Raw genomic sequence first — 17,985 nt, forward strand, 5'->3', positions numbered from 1 at the left:
AACACTCTTCAAACTAATCATGTAACTCCAGGTTTGCAGTTATACAAACACTGAAAAGGATTTTTAAATGGATATCTGCAAATGTAATCAGCACCCTATGTTCACACTATTTATTCTGGAACAGACTGAATCCCATATAAACCCCACAAGGAGTGTTGCAAAAGGAAGATAAGCAATATTTGAGGATGCAGAGACGAAATAAAGAAAGAGGAGAAAATAATTACACCCATTTTACAATTCCTATGAACTCCTGGAGGCACAGGCAGCACAATCTTCAGATTTTTAGGGATCCCCTTCCTCACTAGGCAATCCAATTAACTTGCAGTTACAACATTTACCCTGACAAAGGATTATTTTAATACATCTCTAAACAGGTGATGCTTTTGTTCCTTGAAAATCTCAGTGTTCAGTAATATATTTTTAAATGTCTACAAGGACCCCCACATTGCCTAAAGAGTACATCAAATTTCTAATGTATAAATTTTGTTTCTTTTTGAAGTTCCTGAGGGGGTCAGAGAAAAATATTAAAAAATATTGTTTTGAATCAGTGCATAGTTTGACTATTCATATCTGTGCTCCTTGTGATCTGTGCTGATAATCTGTGATAATCTCAACTCTCATTATTCAAACTGTTGCGTCCCCCAGTCATACCAGATTTTACCAAACAGGGCCTGCCCTCTTCTCATTATTAACGGTCAACCCAGAGTGACTCTTTCAGAAGGTAAGTATCTATACAACTAGTCTGGCTATCAAGAAAAGGCAAATAGCTAGAGCAAACCTGTTTTATTTTTATTTTATTTTTTTTTAATTTTTTTTAACGTTTATTTATTTTTGAGACAGAGAGAGACAAAGCATGAATGGGGGAGGGTCAGAGAGAGGGAGACACAGAATCTGAAACAGGCTCCAGGCTCTGAGCTGTCAGCACAGAGCCCGACGTGGTGCTGGAACTCACGGACCGCGAGATCATGACCTGAGCCGAAGTCGGCCGCTTAACCGACTGAGACACCCAGGCGCCCCGAGCAAACCTGTTTTAAACTGTGAATGCATTTTCTCCCAGAAACACTTAACTAAAGACATACTCCTCGTCTTTCCAGGATCACCATGGTAACCACATTTTTTTTTTTTTAATAGAAAACTACCTCCCATGTATTTAGCATGCATGGAAACCACGATCTTATACACAGGTGGGACAGGCACCCTCTATCTGACCACGTAAGGAATTCCCACTTCAGTGGCAGCACCACATACCTGTGAGGGCCCAGGTGTCTCACTCTCTTAAAATGACCAATCCCTTTACATCCTGGGGTTGAACATCCGCCATGTTCTGAAGCTTCCATTAATTCTAAGGAGCCTATAAGAAAGCAAGGGGAAGAAAAAGAGAGAAGAGAAAGGAAGGGGCATAAAGTTAACCAAAGGCTGTGAAACAAAAATTACAAATATCTTAAAAGTCTTTAAAGATTTTTCCCTATGCTTTTGTTCACACTATTGATCTTTCTTCAACAGTGAAATGGTACACTTTGATCTAACCCTCTATCAATGCTATAAATTCCAGAAATACCTAATTGTGAATTAACGAGGAGATGCTAAACAATCTTCAAGTAAATAACATAATTAGTTTACGAATACTTGTACACTGAAAATTTCAAACATGCTACCCCCTCCGTGTTTTATAATGCTTCCTTATGCTGACCACTTATGTCCCTGTGTAATGTGCTAGACTCTGTTCTAAGCATCCCACATATACCTCTATGAATATATATATACACATGTATCAAGTCTTTGGTCTTGTATCATTTTGTCGCATACAAGGGATAGCACCAATGTGCACTATTCTGAAACATTTTTTCCTTTGGTCTTTAACTTTATGTCTTAAAAATCTTTCCATCTCAATGATAATATTCTTTATGATTGTTGCACAGTGTCTGTATCATGAGTGCACCAGAATTTAACTAATCTTTGTTTCCAAGGTTTGTTATTTTAAATATACTGCAACAAACAGCATGCATGTGGATTTCTTTACTTTTATGCAGCTTGTACATGAACCTGGAAACAAGTGAAGCCACTAAAACAGGGGACTGCACACTAAACTTTTAAAAACCCCACGATAATCTACTGTATTTTCTACGTATTTTCTGCTACAATGTATATGCTTTCCTTCCAAGTTGAAATCATAGTATGACAAATTCGCAGTGCACATTTAAAAAAAAAATTGAACTTAAAGGGACTCTGCACTGAGGTTACTGTAAATCACATGCAGTTTTAAGCAACAATAGATAGGGAGAGCCTTTTTACACTCTGTCCAGTTTCTCCCAATGGTAACATTTTGCAAAACTACAGTATAAAGCCACTACTGATACATTAGACTTTAATAGCCTAAGAGAACTGTCTTCCAAAAATTCAGTACCAATTTTGAAAGGTGATGAGTCCTTCTAAATAAAAGTTTAACACTCTACATAAACTGTGCTTTTCAAACATTATTTTTTTTCTTTTTATGTTTTTGTGACTACCACATAATGGAAAATGTGGGAAGAAGAACAGGATTCATGGAGAACAAACGTACAGGGGAGAAAACAGTAGAAAGAAAATGCTAGGAGCAAAGAAAATATTAAGCACCCTACATAAGAAAATGGAAACATTCAATTTAAGTTATCCTTGCGTCTCTTACTCAAAGGAGGCTGAAGAGGATGCCCGGTTTTTGAACACCAGCCCACAGGGTGAATATCAGGGCAATCCGCATCTACCCAGTAATCATAGCAGCTGTTCCAGCCGTCAAAGTGAACCTGGAAACAAAAGGAAATTACCAGTACAGTTCACAGAAAATTCCTACCATTAAAGTTCCAGCCACCATATAACCGTTTTTATTTTCTTCTAAAGTATGTAGATTCAATACCAAATAATATATTTTTTTAAAATTTACTTAAATTGCTTCATTTCCCCTATGCCAAAAAAGGGACTTTCGACCTATCTTCAAATGATCTGTTCATCAATAAATGTCTTGCCAAAGACATCATTCCAGCGGTACTTTTATAGATATGTGTGTCTTCCAACACACACACACGAGTTATGAGTACGTAACGTCTTCATATGAGCCACACCAAAGAGTGAATAAATATTACTTAAGTAACGAATAAATCAGGAAGGGAGGGAGGATGGGAGTGGAGAGGAGAAAGGCAGGAGTACCTTTCACTTAAATGTCAACTCTCCCAGAATTATGCTAAAAAGGCTGTTTATTTTTTTTATTTTTATGTTTTTCAATATATGAAGTTTATTGTCAAATTGGTTTCCATACAACACCCAGTGCTCATCCCAAAAGGTGCCCTCCTCAATACCCATCACCCACCCTCCCCTCCCTCCCACCCCCCATCAACCCTCAGTTTGTTCTCAGTTTTTAAGAGTCTCTTATGCTTTGGCTCTCTCCCACTCTAACCTCTTTTTTTTTTTTTTTCCTTCCCCTCCCCCATGGGTTTCTGTTAAGTTTCTCAGGATCCACATAAGAAAAGGCTGTTTAAACAGGGGCGCCTGGGTGGTTGACTTTGGCTCTGGTCAGGATCTCACGGTCTGTGAGTTCGAGCTGGCATCAGGCTCTGTGCTGACAGTACGGAGCCTGGAGCCTGCTTCGGATTCTGCGTCTCCCTCTCTCTCTATCCCCACTCCCCACCCTGTTTGTACTCTCTCTCTCTCTCTCAAAAAGGAATAAACATTAAAAAAATATATTTTTTAAGTCTGTTTAAACAAATTCAATGTCCTATTAGAAATACACCTGGTTTATAAAATATCTCTCCATTAAAATCATGTCTAAGTATCATTTTTTCTCTCAGAAATAATTACACTATGTCTCAAAGACATTTTATATGGTGGTCGGAGCCATCTTTATCAGCCACCGTGTGAAAGAGCTATTGGTCTTTCAGGCAGGGTCACTAAGGATCAGCTATGTGTCTTTTAAGTATTACATGTATTTTATTTTTTAGGATGAAAGGATATACTGAAAGGCTATATATATTTCACTATTACATCAAATTTGCCAGCTAGACCTTTTTAAGTCTGTGAATCCCTTACTAACAAGACAACAGATGCCAGATAGATAAAAAATACCAACGTGTAAAACTGAATAAAAGTTCCAGAACAATGCAGGAGTGAATGTATATGTAATCTCAGAGTAGGAAACCATAGTAGGCAAGATACCAAATTCAAAACTCATAAAAGACTGCTCAATTTGACTACAGGAACATTGAAAAAAATTTTTTTTTAATGTCTATTTGTTTTTGAGAGGGAGAGACAGAGCATGAGTGGGGAAGGGGCAGAGAGAGAGGGAGACACAGAATTCAAAGCAGGCTCCAGGCTCTGAGCTGTCAGCACAGAGCCTGAGGTGGGGCTTGAACTCATGAACCATGAGATCATGACCTGAGCTGAAGTCGGACACTTAACTGACTGAGCCATCTGGGCGCCCGTGACTACATGAACATTTAAAACTTCACAGTGGCAAATGTTACTACAGAAAAGGAGGAAGATCCATGAGAAACTTGAAAAACACAGTTATTATATATGTCACAATGTACTCTGTTCTTTAATTTATCCAAATATCATATATCAACATAAGAAGATTAAAAGCCCAATAGAAAGATGAAAAATAGATATAAATTGCTCATAAATAAGAAACTAAATATAAATGATTAGTAAACATATAAAATGATAATCAATTTCACTTATAACTAAAAATACGCCTACAAATTAAAACCACAAGATGCAATTTTTTCAACCTGCCAAAAATGTCCCATCTTGGTGATTCCCAGAGCTGGTGAGTATGAGCATAAAAAGCTTTCTCAAGGACTGCTGACAGAAGTATTAACTGGCAAGTATTTCTAGAGTTATTTGCAACAACAGTCACTTAAAATATATCACTTTTGACTTAATAACCTCAATAACCCAACTCATTGTAGTAGAAAACAACCAGAGTATCTACCATGAGGAGACTGGCTAACTAAATTATGGCGTGTTTGTATGACAGAATAGAACAGAGCTGTTAAAGTGTGTGTGTGTGTGTGTGTGTGTGTGTGTATTTAAAATAACATCCTTTGCAATGAATCCACTTTCTCAAGCTTAGAAATCAATTAATCCTAGAATCAAAGCCCCCCGAATTCCACACCTGGAAGAAACCACAGGTATTATCTTAAAGAGACGAAGAGTTCACACAGCTAGTTAGGAGGAGTAACCATACCTAAAATTCAAGGACCCAAATAAAATTGATCATCTTCCCATACACTGAATATAAAAGCAGCACTTACAGAAAAGTACTTAGGGGCGCTGGGGTGGGTAAGTTGGTTAAGCATCAGACTTTGGCTCAGGTCATGATTTTGCGGTTCGTGGGTTCGAGCTCCATGTCAGGCTCTGTGCTGACGGCTCAGAGCCTGGAGCCTGCTTCGGATTCTGTATCTCCCTGTCTCCCTGACCCTCCCCTGCTCACACTCTGTCTCTCCCTCTCTCTCAAAAATAGACACTTGAAAATAAAAAAAAAAAAAGTGCTTAACTCAAAGTAACCCTTTCCTTTCCTCTGATCAGAAACAGTGTTCAACTAACAGTGAGAATGACATTCATGATAATTTTGTAAAAATATCAATTTATGCCATCACTGCCATCAATAAATGAGCAGACACAACTTAGAGTGTTTAGTAAGTTTTAAATGTTCTAATTCTCAACTAATCAAGTGATTATTTTACTAGAAATGTGAAACTCTCATGTTTTCTGATCTTACTATTCCTAAATTCCATTTCTTTTATATTGGAATCAATGTTCACATAACCTATGTTCCATTTGTTGTATATAAACCGCTAAATTTTTAAAAATTAGGTATCTTCCTACAGCACACATACTCAGTCCTAAGAAATAAATGGTGTTCCACCCCAGATACATTTCAGAATTACCTATGATGAAAAGGAAGAAGCAATAAAGGAAAAAGAAAAAAAAAAAGTGCTGAGCTTACCTAGATTTTAATCCACAGCTTTGGTTTGGGTTCTATGCACACAGAGGTCGTTTACTCAACTTGTAAGTAACTCTGGTGTGCACTCAGAACTGAGACCCATGGATATCAAAGTGTATACTACTGGGGTGCCTGGGGGGCTCAATCTGTTCTGCATCCAACTTTTCTGGGGGGCTCAATTGGTTCTGCATCCAATGTATATAAATAGTACATTACTGTACATCGATATAGTCCCTAAAACTGTTGCTATCAGCATAAATAAAAGGATTCTTTTTAAAGTTTCCTCACACATACCTTTAAAAATGTTTATGGTAGATCTATCATATCCGGTGATGGTGCCACAATGGTTCCTAGTTTTCATTAAAACTGACATCTCAGTTTGGCAATGAGAAGTCATCTATCTAGGATTAATACACTTTAGATACTATAGATAAATCTAATACCTTCTATAATCTAGGTTGGTAGACAATCTGGAGAACTGTAATAGTTTAAGGGTTCAATTTCAGAGATAAAATTTAGTTTAGATATTATGAACAGAGGTAACAATAAAATTCTGAGAAGTACCAAATACACTTAAAATGCTATTTGAAATTATGTAAAAATTAATATATGCAAACATTGATATTAATCCTAATCGAAATTCTCACTGTAGAAGCTCAGATGAAATAATTGATTTAAGCCTTCATCTTTCGTGGGGCATCTGGGTGGCTCAGTTGGTTAAGCGTCCAACCTCGGCTCAGGTCATGATCTCGCAGTTTGCGAGTTCGAGCCCAGTGTCAGGCTCTGTGCTGACAGCTCAGAGCCTGGAGCCTGCTCTGGATTCTGTCTCCTTTTCTCTCTGCCCCTGCCCCGCTCACACTCTGTCTATCTCTCTCAAAACTAAACAAACATTCGGGGTGCCTGGGTGGCTTAGTCTGTTGAGCATCTGACTTCAGCTCAGGTCATGATCTCCAGGTTTGTGGGTTTGAGCCCCGTGTCGGGCTCTGCACTGACAGCTCAGAGCCTGGAGCCTGCTTCAGATTCTGTGTCTCCCTCTCTCTCTGCCCCTCCCCCACTCATGCTCTGTCTCTCCCTCTCAAAAATAAGTAAACATTAAAAAAAATTAAAAAAAAAAAACACTAAAAAATTTTTAAACTTCATCTTTTGTAACTTTTACTTTTCAGGCACTGACATATTAAGAAGTTTTAAACAAACAAAAAATCAGACACTTGAGTAATGTTAAGTGATAGTTTTACTCTTGCTGGGGACTATTTTGAAAAGAAATCAAATGCCTAATAAACAACAACAAGGAAGGAAAATAAACATACAACATGAAATATTTAAAAATCTTACAAACCCCAAAAAGACACACAAAATATTTATAATACAAATGTTCCACTTTAAATATACTTATACATAAAAGCAATTCAGCAATAATGATGTATTTAATAAAAATTCTAAAGAAAATAAGATGATTATGGATCGAAGTATAGTGAAAAAGACTTAACTCACACATATTTAAAACTATAGCTTAGGAAATTGGATATATTTTCACCCAGAAGCATCATTTGGACCCTTTATCAAACCTTAATACATGTTACTGACAGCTTACCAAGAATGAGACAGATAATATTTTAGAAAGCACACTATTCCTTAAAAAAAAAAAAAAAAAGGAAAGAGAAAAAAGATTTGGTTGGATTTTCTGTTCATGTGAAAGGCAACTCAGTAAAACACATTTTAGACCCAGGGGCTTATCTCCAGTCTCTTCTGAAATTAAAGCTATATTTGAAAAGGTATAAAGCCAGAAGGACCAATGGAGAAGAAAAGCAGCTGACAGGTAAGAAGTGACAGTGATGTGTGTGGAGGGCGGAAACAGGAGGAGTGTTGACCTACAGGACAGGGTGGGTGGGTCACAGCCCAGGGGTCTGTAGAACAGGCCTGGAGCCCACTGGCTGCAGACCCCAAGGAGGACTCACTCTGGAGGCAGCACACAGGAGAGGAGGGCCCTGAAACACAGCAGTACTGACTCACAGTCAATATGGAGTAGTTACACGCCCTCGGGCTGCTCCCCCACTCCACCCACCATGGTAACTGCCCCTTCAACAACCCAGGCAAAGAGCAGATATTTATCTTGTAGAGAAAAAAATTCCCAAGGCTCTCAATTCTAGAACAGACCTGAACGGGCAATGGGCTGGACAGAAAGCACAGGAACTTGTACAACCAAGAGCCATATATTCCAACCCAGCCATTCTCTTTCTCACACAGCGACAGCCAGGTTCACTCTTCCCCAGGGAGGACTCTGGCAAAAACTGACAGGCTCCAGAGAAGGACCCAGATGCCAACAAATGGGAACGTCCCTGTGAAAAAGCTGCCTCTTTTGCTTTCTTACGGTGAAGTCTGCTGGTCTGTAAGTCCCACCCATGAAAAAGTTAACTTTATGAATGCCTTTTCTTAATGCAGTCAGTCAAGGACTTGATATTTGAGGAGAGGCTCCAATACGACAGCAGAAACTTGGAGGAAATAAGCAGAGGACAGAAGAAAAACCATCACTAGTATCCTCAGATAAGAAACAATATTGTTTCAAGAAATAAAAAGATGATGCCATTTAAAAAGGGGGAGGAGGGGCGCCTGGGTGGCTCAGTCGGTTAAGCGGCCGACTTCAGCTCAGGTCACGATCTCGCAGTCCGTGAGTTCGAGCCCCGCGTCGGGCTCTGGGCTGATGGCTCGGAGCCTGGAGCCTGCTTCCGATTCTGTGTCTCCCTCTCTCTCTGCCCCTCCCCCGTTCATGCTCTGTCTCTCTCTGTCTCAAAAATAAATAAAACATTAAAAAAAAATTAAAAAAAAAATTAAAAAAAAATAAAAAAATAAAAAAAATAAAAAGGGGGAGGAGGCTAGAAAATAGGAAAAAACTCTCAAAAATTAAAAAAATCAGAATTGTAATTAAAAATGCAACATAAAAATATTTTTTAAAACATGGGGTGCCTGGGTGGCTCAGTCAAGTGTCCAGCTTCAGCTCTCTGTTGTTAGCACAGAGCCCCTTTTGGATCCTCTGTCTCCCTCTCTCTCTGCCCCTCCCCGCTCACACATTCTGTCTCTGAAAGATAAACATTAAAAAAGTTTTTAAAAAAAGCAACCTGGGTTTTGAAAAATAGAGTAGATATCTCTCTAAACAAGTAGAATAAAAAAATCAGAGAAGCATAAAAAGAAAGTTTAAGAAAATCAAGGGGTCCATTCAAAAGGGTTTAACAACCAGAGCTGCAGGACTTCCAGAAAGAGAAGACACAGGATGACAACAGGGAGTCATCAACTAGTAATACAAGAAACATGTGCAAAAACTGGAGGACATGAAACTCCACAGTAAAAAGCCCGAGTACTCTGCATGAGTACTCACCCAGAGCAGAACAACTGGTATGGCCTTAGAGGTCTAAGGTCAGTCGATATGGATGTGAGAAGACAGCAGAACAAGGCTTTCAATTTCTGAGGGAAAATGGCTCCCTACCTAGAATTCTACACCTAGTCATAGTATGAATCAAATGTAAGACTAGTAATATTGATATTTCTAGATGTGCAAGGAGCCAAAAGCAGAGGCTTTTCATATACCCTTTCTTAGAAGGTTACAAAAAGATGTGTTTCAACATGATAAGAGAACACTAAGAAAAACAAGTATGTGATTGAAAAAAACAGAAATAAAGGAAGAAAGAAATAAAGGAAGAAAAAAAGAAGAGAAAAGGAAAGAAAAGAAAAGAAAAGAAAAGGAAAGAAAAGAAAGAAAGAAAGAAAGAAAGAAAGAAAGAAAGAAAGAAAAAGAAAGAAAGAAAAACACAACATAGTCTGCCAGCAAAGAGCAGTCTCAGGATGAAAGTTCAGGATAAGGCTTAGAGAACTATCCAGATTACCATGGGCGACTGCTAAGTCATAGGAAAAAGAGTCAAGAAAGAAAAGATACAGACAGAAGGCTTATTAAAAATACAGTTGGGAGCGCCTGGGTGGTTCAGTTGGTCAAGCACCTGCCTCTTGATTTTGGTTCAGGTCATGATCTCAAGGTTCGTGGGTTCAAACCCCAGGTTGGGCACTGTGCTGGCAGTGTGGGGAGCCTGCTTGGGATTCTCTCTCTCCCTCTCTTTCTCTGCCTCTCCCCTGCTCGTTCTCTCCTTCCCTTCCCCCCTCTCAAAAATAAATAACCATTTAAAAAATATATATACTTGGGCTTTTGACAGAAAGACACATCAGATTTATTGGAGCACTTGTAAACATCTGATACTATGAGCACAGAAAATTTAAAAAACCAAAACACAAGAAGCTACTGACTCCAGAAAAAAAAAAAACGTCATAAGAAAAAAACTGTTCTGCTCAGCAGCCAACAGGATTTATTTACTCATGAGAAGATGAATACAGAAGACTGAGAAAACATTTTAAAAACATGTGAAGTCGCTAGTGAAAAGATACAGTGAAGGAACGGATATGGTAAGAGCTTAATCCAGAACTACCCTAACAGGAAGGAAATACACTGGACCTAAAATTGATGGGGCTGAGAAAACAGCAGAACACAGATATTATTTCAGAAAATTAGGGATAAAATGTCAGAAGAAGCAGCTAAAAAAAAAAAAAAAAAAGGAAAATTCCTGCCTGTGAGGAAGCAGAAGTGAGTGTGGGGAGGGACGGGGCGGGCCTGTCGTATGTTCTAACTCTCCCCAGAACATACAGATGAGAGCAAAAACATTTTGCTTGTTTTCTTTCAGCATCTGGTGAAATACATGTGTTTTAAATGTTTACCTGTAATAACTTAAGGCATAAAATATATTATATCATGTAGCCTAAAAGGTTGATCTTATTTAGCTGAAGAGTTGATTCTATACCCAAGAAACTTAAAATATTAAGCTGCACTAAGGACTTAGTCTCTATATACTCTTTCTCCTCCTGAATAATAAAGATAGGCATTCTTGCTTCGTCATCTCCCATAGCATTAGAAAAACTCCTACTAATGAAAGCTTTTTATAGTCTCAGAAGTCTGATGAATCCTGAAACTGGGTCGTCACCTGTTCGCTGATCTTTTGAGGATTTCATAAACACACAGGTACTTGTTCAGTGGTTCACCTTTAGCTATGACATTTATACCACTAACTGTGAAAAGATAATTGTCAACTACACACCTCATAGCCAGCTCTGTTTTGGGTGTTAAACAACCAGGATGTTGTATTGGAAAGAGAATTTGCTTAACTAAAAAATTAGTCCACACTTTTCCTATTAACTAACTGAACTACCCACTTTAGAGTACTTGACCTCTCCGGGTCAAAAACGTTCTCACATGTAAAATCAGAGTTAATCTAAATTTTTTTTTTTACTATTACAGTAATTAATATGTGTTCCTGAAGCCAGGTAACTAAAAACAAAACAAACAAAAACAAAAAACAAAACAAAAAAAACACACCAAAAACCTCATCATTTATAATTCACTTAGAATTATAAAAAATCATTTATAATCACTCATAATCTTAGCACCCCAAGAGAAGAACTGTCATTATTTTGGTTAAGTTTCTTTCCATAATATTTTTTAAAAAACAATACCAGACATCATACAGAATAGTAAACCTGAGTTTTTTCACTTGCCAATATTAAATATTTTTCTTAAATATTTACCATCATATACAGTAATTTACTTTACCTATAGCTTACTGTGCTTGTTTGCAATCTTAAATACTATAAACTGCTATGTTTTCCTTATAGTTTTTATCCTTGCATATTCCCTTTGGTTAATTCTCCTAACATGAATTCCTAGGACTGAGATTCTTGAATTAAAGGGCAAACAACCTTCAAGACTTTTGTGCTTCATCAAACTGCTCTTTAGTGGCTGAGACACGTTCTATTCCTACCAGCTACACATGAAAAAAAATACAGAAAAATACAAGAAAATACACGAAAAAAATAAACTTTTCATGCACCTAAACCAAAACACTTATTTTTTGTTCAATTCTGACCAATTTGATTTTTAAAAATAGTATCTTGCTTAGTTCTACATTTCTTTGAATCACTAGCCTAGGTTATCTAAAAAATACTTCTAGTCCTAAAATACTCTGATTGCTTTATGACTTCTACTATCACACCAAGGACAATTAATAGGAAAATACACTTGAAAAAGGTTAACAGACTCTGCACTGTTTATAATTTCCAAACCACTGCATGATTATATAATCTTAAAAATAGCTAATTAAACATTAAAATTTCTGTTTTATACAAAACCACATTGATACACGTTTTCTATGTTCTTCTATAATTTTTTATATATTATCTCATTACAGATAGTTGAATATGTGATTTATTTTTTATTTGTTTTTAAAGTTTTTAATGTTTATTTATTTTTGAGAGAGAGAAAGAGAGAGAGCGTAAGTGGGTGAGGGGCAGAGAGGGAGACATAGAATCCGAAGCAGGCTCCAGGCTTCGAGCTGCCAGCACTGAACCCAATGTGGGGCTCGAATCTATGAACTGCGAGATCATGACCTGAATGAAGTCAGGTGCTTAACCGACTGAGCCACCCAAGCGCCCCAATATTTATTTTTTTAAAGAGCATAAATTTCGACTCCTAGAGTTTAGGGCTGTGACTTAGTTCTGCCACTGCCAGAATTAATAAGTAATTCATCAACTCTTCCTGAGCCTCCGCTTCCCAGATAAAATCGTGATTGTCACATAAACCCCCCTGCACTGTCACCACCACATATGTTGAATAGTGGAAGAACGCTGTTAGCTGGTAAGGGCCGGCAAGACATCACGTAGATCTAACATCTTGCTGTTTTCACAGTGAAGTAAGTGGAATGAACAGGGCTCTCGTTTGAGGCCGAAGGAAACACAGAAGCCAGAACCAGAGATAACTTCTAGCTCCTCACCTGGAACCGCTGTTACACTTCACTTCATTACCCGGGACACGACAGACCGAAGCCACCTTCCTGAACATTCGCTTACCCTCTGAGAGGTACTTCGCTTTTATTAATCCAAATCTAATTAAAACCTGACTTTCTTATACAATCATTTCTCTTTCCCTGTCCTATATGAAAGGGCTATCCTTCTTTACTTTTCTTCTGAAAATTCTACATCTAATATAGCCCCATCAAAATTAATCTTCAAGCTTTCAAAAAAAGAGCCTTGTATTGGAGAATGATGCACTGTATTCAGAAGAAATCCCTTGCTTATCTATGACTTTTCACATTCTGAGTGTGTGCTCGGAAAAAGAAAGTAGATACAACATATTAAATGTCAGTCATAAAGAGAACTTCTTGCATAGATTAAAGGAAAACACTGGATAAATACTGACAAAGATGTACAGCCACTTTATTTTCATATTCCTGTAGTCTTACTGATTTAATTCTAGGACTTCACAAATTAAGTATCTGCCGAAGTTTCCATCCAAGTTACCTTGTAACAAAAGACAAAACAGAACCACAACAGAGAACACTCACTTTTATTCGGTGATCATCCGTGTCTGCAACTGTTGCTACTCTAATAAACATAGGATTTCTCTTGTCTATGACTTCAAGCTTCATTTTTTTCTGGAATCCATGTGGAGGTTTCTGCCATACAGAAAATTTTACATGGTAAGATTCAGAGGAAGAGAAAGTAGGCTCTGTGTCACAAAGACAGAATAATAAGCTATTTACAGAATCGACCTTCAAACTCCCAAGTTCCTACAGTAGCTTTGGACCTCATTGTCCTTATCAAAAAAACACAATCCGAAATCACACGGCCAAACCCTGAAGCAAGAGAAACAGCCTGAGCACCCAGCCGGAGGAAACAGAAAGCAAAAGACCTTAAGAGAAAATGCAAAATATTGTAGATATTTGATTAGGCACAGGGAAGGCAAGAAGTTTTTCTCGTTAGTTAGAAGGAGGTGTCTTGAGGGGCGCCTGGGTGGCTCAGTCGGTTAAGCCTCTGACTTTGGCTCAGGTCGTGATCTCACCGTTCGTGAGTTTGAGCCTTGCGTCGGGCTCTGTGCTGACAGCTCAGAGCCTGGAGACTGCTTTGGATTCTGTGTCTCCCTCTCTCTCTGCCCCTCCCCTGCTCATGCTCTGTCTCTCTCTCTCTCTCAAAAATAAATAAACATTAAAAAAAAATTTTTACAAAAAAGGAGGAGGCATCCTGGCAAAAATCAACAAGCATAAAAATTATTTATGAAAACAGAAGAAAGAACATTAAAGTGGCAGAGATGTGACAGAGACTAGAAATGGCCAAGAGAACAAAAAGCAGGAGACGTCTTTAGAAAAAGAAAATTAGCCATCAAAACGTATGGGATGCAATCACTCTTGTAAGAACAGGAATGAGAAAGGAAGACCTCTCCTCCCACACCTTAGCCAGCTCCACCTCAGGACTCAGCAGAAACCTGTAAACCTCCAGAAAAGTTGCAGGATGTCGAAGGCAAGCTCAAGGGTATGTTGGGTAAATTGCTTAAACCATCTGAGCCTCACACCCCTGTTCTGTGAAGCGGTTGTAACAAAACTGTGGCTCAGAGAATTAAGTGTGAAAATTACTCAAAGGATAAAAAACAATCAATGCCAGGCACCTAAAGGCCAAACTAGGGAAATTGTAGTTTTCTCTCAGGTCTCAGTGTGACACGTGATATGCAGACTGATCTTGATACGATTTTATCGAGTTCAAGCAAAGAGCAATGTGGTTCTTTGTATAGCTTGAGATAAAGTTAGAGAGTCAGGTAAAAATTCCTAAGAAAGGCAGAACTCTAATTATCCATTTTTAAATCCTAAATTTACTATCAGATGGAACCATACACATTCTTTTACATGGCTTTTCTTCACGTAATATACTTATTTTCTCAAAAATATTTCATGTTCTTTTTTTTTCTATTATTTGGGCCCACATCCCTTATTAATTCTATCATTAGAAACCCTAGCAATTTATATACAATAAATCATTTTAACAAGTGTTACTTATGATAGACTATGCTACATTAAAAACATTCTTAAAATTCTTAACATATTCTTCTTTAAATTTATGAAAAAACAGAAATAATTAAGCAAGTTGTTGGAAAAACGAAAAAAATTTAAAATGCCTCTCATCACTTATTCTTCCCTTGCCGAGAAATGAGGTTTCCTTTGAACCTTAACAAGTTATATGTAAGATGCAAGGACTCTGGGTTAGAAAGATACTACAATAAAAGCAAATGGCCTTATATTTTGATAATCAAACATGCTGATTAATAGCAATAAAAAGAAAAACAGCATGCAGCTTGCCATAAACAAATCCAAAGGAATTCTCAAACACAATTTTTATTAGAAAACAATGTCCTGCCTTGTTTCGGTTTTTCAGAGTATCTAGCTGGAAAAACAGAAGTTTGCTGTAGGATCACAACAACTCATTCCACACCAATTCAAGCAGTTATTTTCCAAGGAAACAAGTTCAAAATGAGGCCAACGACAAAAAATCTCTGTAATAATTTTGACTTTCAAAATTGTAAGAAGTCAAAAACATCTTTTGTGGTCTTCTGTTTCCCTCTTCTTCCTCTTTCTGGCTCAGTAGTACTGTCTCTTTCTGTTCTGCAATTTCAATGAATGAACACTATTGCCAACACAAATGAAAGAAATAGTGTAAAATGTATTAACTCACCACTTTGAAAGCTCTTGCAGGGGCAGGTAAAGAATTGGTTTCTTCTAAGTATTTATCCCAAGAAAAATGTTTCACATTTGGATAACCTAAGAAAGAAAAAAGCAAACTCTGTTAGGTTTAACCAGAATGACAGAACCACAAACTGACCTATAAAATTATGAGATATTGTTACCATAATCTAGGAAATTACGTTCATGTTCCAAATAACTTTAAAGTGAATAACACACTCAGACCTAACTGTAATAATTACTTTCATCTTGATCATGACTCTTCTATCTTTTAAATGAAAATTTAACATATACGTGTATGTATAATTTATATTCTTGGTAAGTCCTATATACAGATATACACACACTAACAAAAATGCCCTTTAATGTGCAATTCTACTTCTACTAATATAAAATCTCATGCACACAAAGACAAATGCACAGCTGTCAATGAAAAAGTGTAAAAATAAGTTTAATAACAATATAGAAAATGTGCAAATATATATATAGTACATATGAAATAGAAAGCATTTATTAAAAAGAATAAAGCAGACTTACATACACTAATATGTGAAATATTCCAGATATGTCATCATACTGTTAGGTCAAACAAGCACAATCAAGTCATGGAACACCATTCATAAAATAAAATATGCAGAAAGAACTATCCCTCCTTCCTCCTGCCCCCTTTTGTTTCCTCCAGAGTCCAAAATCCATTAGGCAGACATGAGCAGGAATTAATAGTGACTCAGTGTGGTGGGAAACTGGCTACTTAAAAAGGACTGAAAAAAATTGTAAATATACTGCAGATAAAGGAAGGCAGGTTTCTCACTGACCGAAAAAAGAGAGAAAGTAGGAAACTAGAATAAACTTTGTGGTCTTGGATATGAATTGGAGCTAAGGATATAATTCTTTGTTTTCAATGTCGAAATAGGTACAGAAATACGCATAAATATAACTTTTTTACATGAACGTATTTCCTAACTATATCCTCCGAGAAACAGAGGCAGCGTCACCCCGTAGCCATCACCACATCCACTGTTTAGATTTTAGCTTGAATCAGGGAAAGTACGAGATAAGCCTTGCTGTGCCAGAAAGAATGAAGTTCTCAAAGAACATGTCAAAGGACATGGTAACTGACTTAAAGGGACTCCCACGCACCAAATCTGGGAAAATCGGGACATGAAAGTAAGCAATGCTGGTTATGGCTTATAACCCCTTGATGAAAATAGTAATATATGAATCCATGCAGACAGAAATAAATTAACCAATGAATAAAGAGGAAGATGAAAAAGCTATTCTTTGCAGAATAATAACAACTGCTTATGTACAAGTAATGATGGTATAAAAAATTAGCATTTAGCAACTGTCAGAATAATTATTCATACGAGAAATATCAACAGATGTTAAAACTAGTGAGTGACATGGGGACGAAGCACAGGGTATTTACACAATCTCCAAGTGTCTCTCCACAAAATACTTAGTACTTACAGAGAAAAAAATAACTATGTTAGTGGAGAAGTGAAGAAGTAATTGACCATCTTGGTCAATTAACGGTAAAAGATCAATAGTGAGACAAACTGACATCCGCTCAGGATGCAGGGAGAACACGGTGCTGTTTCTGTGATATTCCTGCCCAAATACAGAACCTGGATCCAATCATGAGGAAACGCCAAGCATACCCAAATTCAGCAGCATTCTACAAAATGACTAATCTCTAATTCCCAAACACACTGACGTCATGAAAGTCGAGGAGAGCCTAACTGAAGGAGAGTAGAAGGATATGACAACTGAGTGCAATGTCTGATCTTTTTGCTACAAACGACATCACTGATACAACTGATGAACTTGAATGAGTCTCTGGGTCAAGGGTATCGATGACTTCCATACTATTCTTTCAACTTTTCTGTACATTTGAAATTATTTCAAAGTAAAAGCTTTAAACTTTTTTTTTAATGTTTTATTTATTTTTGAGAGAGACAGATAGAGCACGAGTGGGGGAGGGGGAGAGAGAGGAGGAGACACAGAATCTGAAGCAGACTCCAGGTTCTGAGCTGTCAGCACAGAGCCCAACGTAGGGCTCGAACTCACAAACTGTGAGATCATGACCTGAGCCAAAGTCGGTCACTTAACCGACTGAGCCACCCAAGCGCCCCACAAAATAAAAGTTTAAAAAGTATGCAAATATATTTCTATAAATACAAATATTTTACAACATATTTTTAAGGAATGTATCTTGCCCAGTTTAAATAATATTAAAGCTGATTGTACACGCATGGGTGTTTGTGTATAAACAGAGGCAGAATGATTTTTCTGGAGAGATACAAGGACAAACTCAAACTATTATGAGACAGAACAACTGTTGTCTCTATTTTCAGTCTAAATTAAAAAAAATTTTTTTTAATGTTTATTTTTGAGAGAGAGAGAGCGCAAGTGGGAAGG

At 37.4% G+C, this 17,985-nt stretch overlaps 1 protein-coding gene across 11 annotated transcripts in view; it reads right to left on the reverse strand.

The window, feature by feature from the left end:
- L3MBTL3 (L3MBTL histone methyl-lysine binding protein 3) overlaps positions 1–17,985 on the reverse strand; it is a 127,507-nt gene that overhangs the window by 43,297 nt on the left and 66,225 nt on the right. For all 11 annotated transcript variants that reach the window (XM_019420634.2, XM_019420630.2, XM_019420631.2 and 8 more), the window contains 4 exons: positions 15,557–15,642; positions 13,402–13,512; positions 2,666–2,780; positions 1,249–1,351 (listed from right to left, as the gene is read on the reverse strand). In XM_019420634.2, coding sequence (XP_019276179.1) covers positions 1,249–1,351; positions 2,666–2,780; positions 13,402–13,512; positions 15,557–15,642 — 415 coding nt within the window. The remainder of the gene's footprint in view (positions 1–1,248; positions 1,352–2,665; positions 2,781–13,401; positions 13,513–15,556; positions 15,643–17,985) is intronic.

This window comes from Panthera pardus, unplaced genomic scaffold, assembly GCF_024362965.1.
Source record: "Panthera pardus isolate Hobbes unplaced genomic scaffold, ASM2436296v1 HiC_scaffold_17, whole genome shotgun sequence".
Classification (NCBI taxonomy): Eukaryota; Metazoa; Chordata; class Mammalia; order Carnivora; family Felidae; genus Panthera; species Panthera pardus.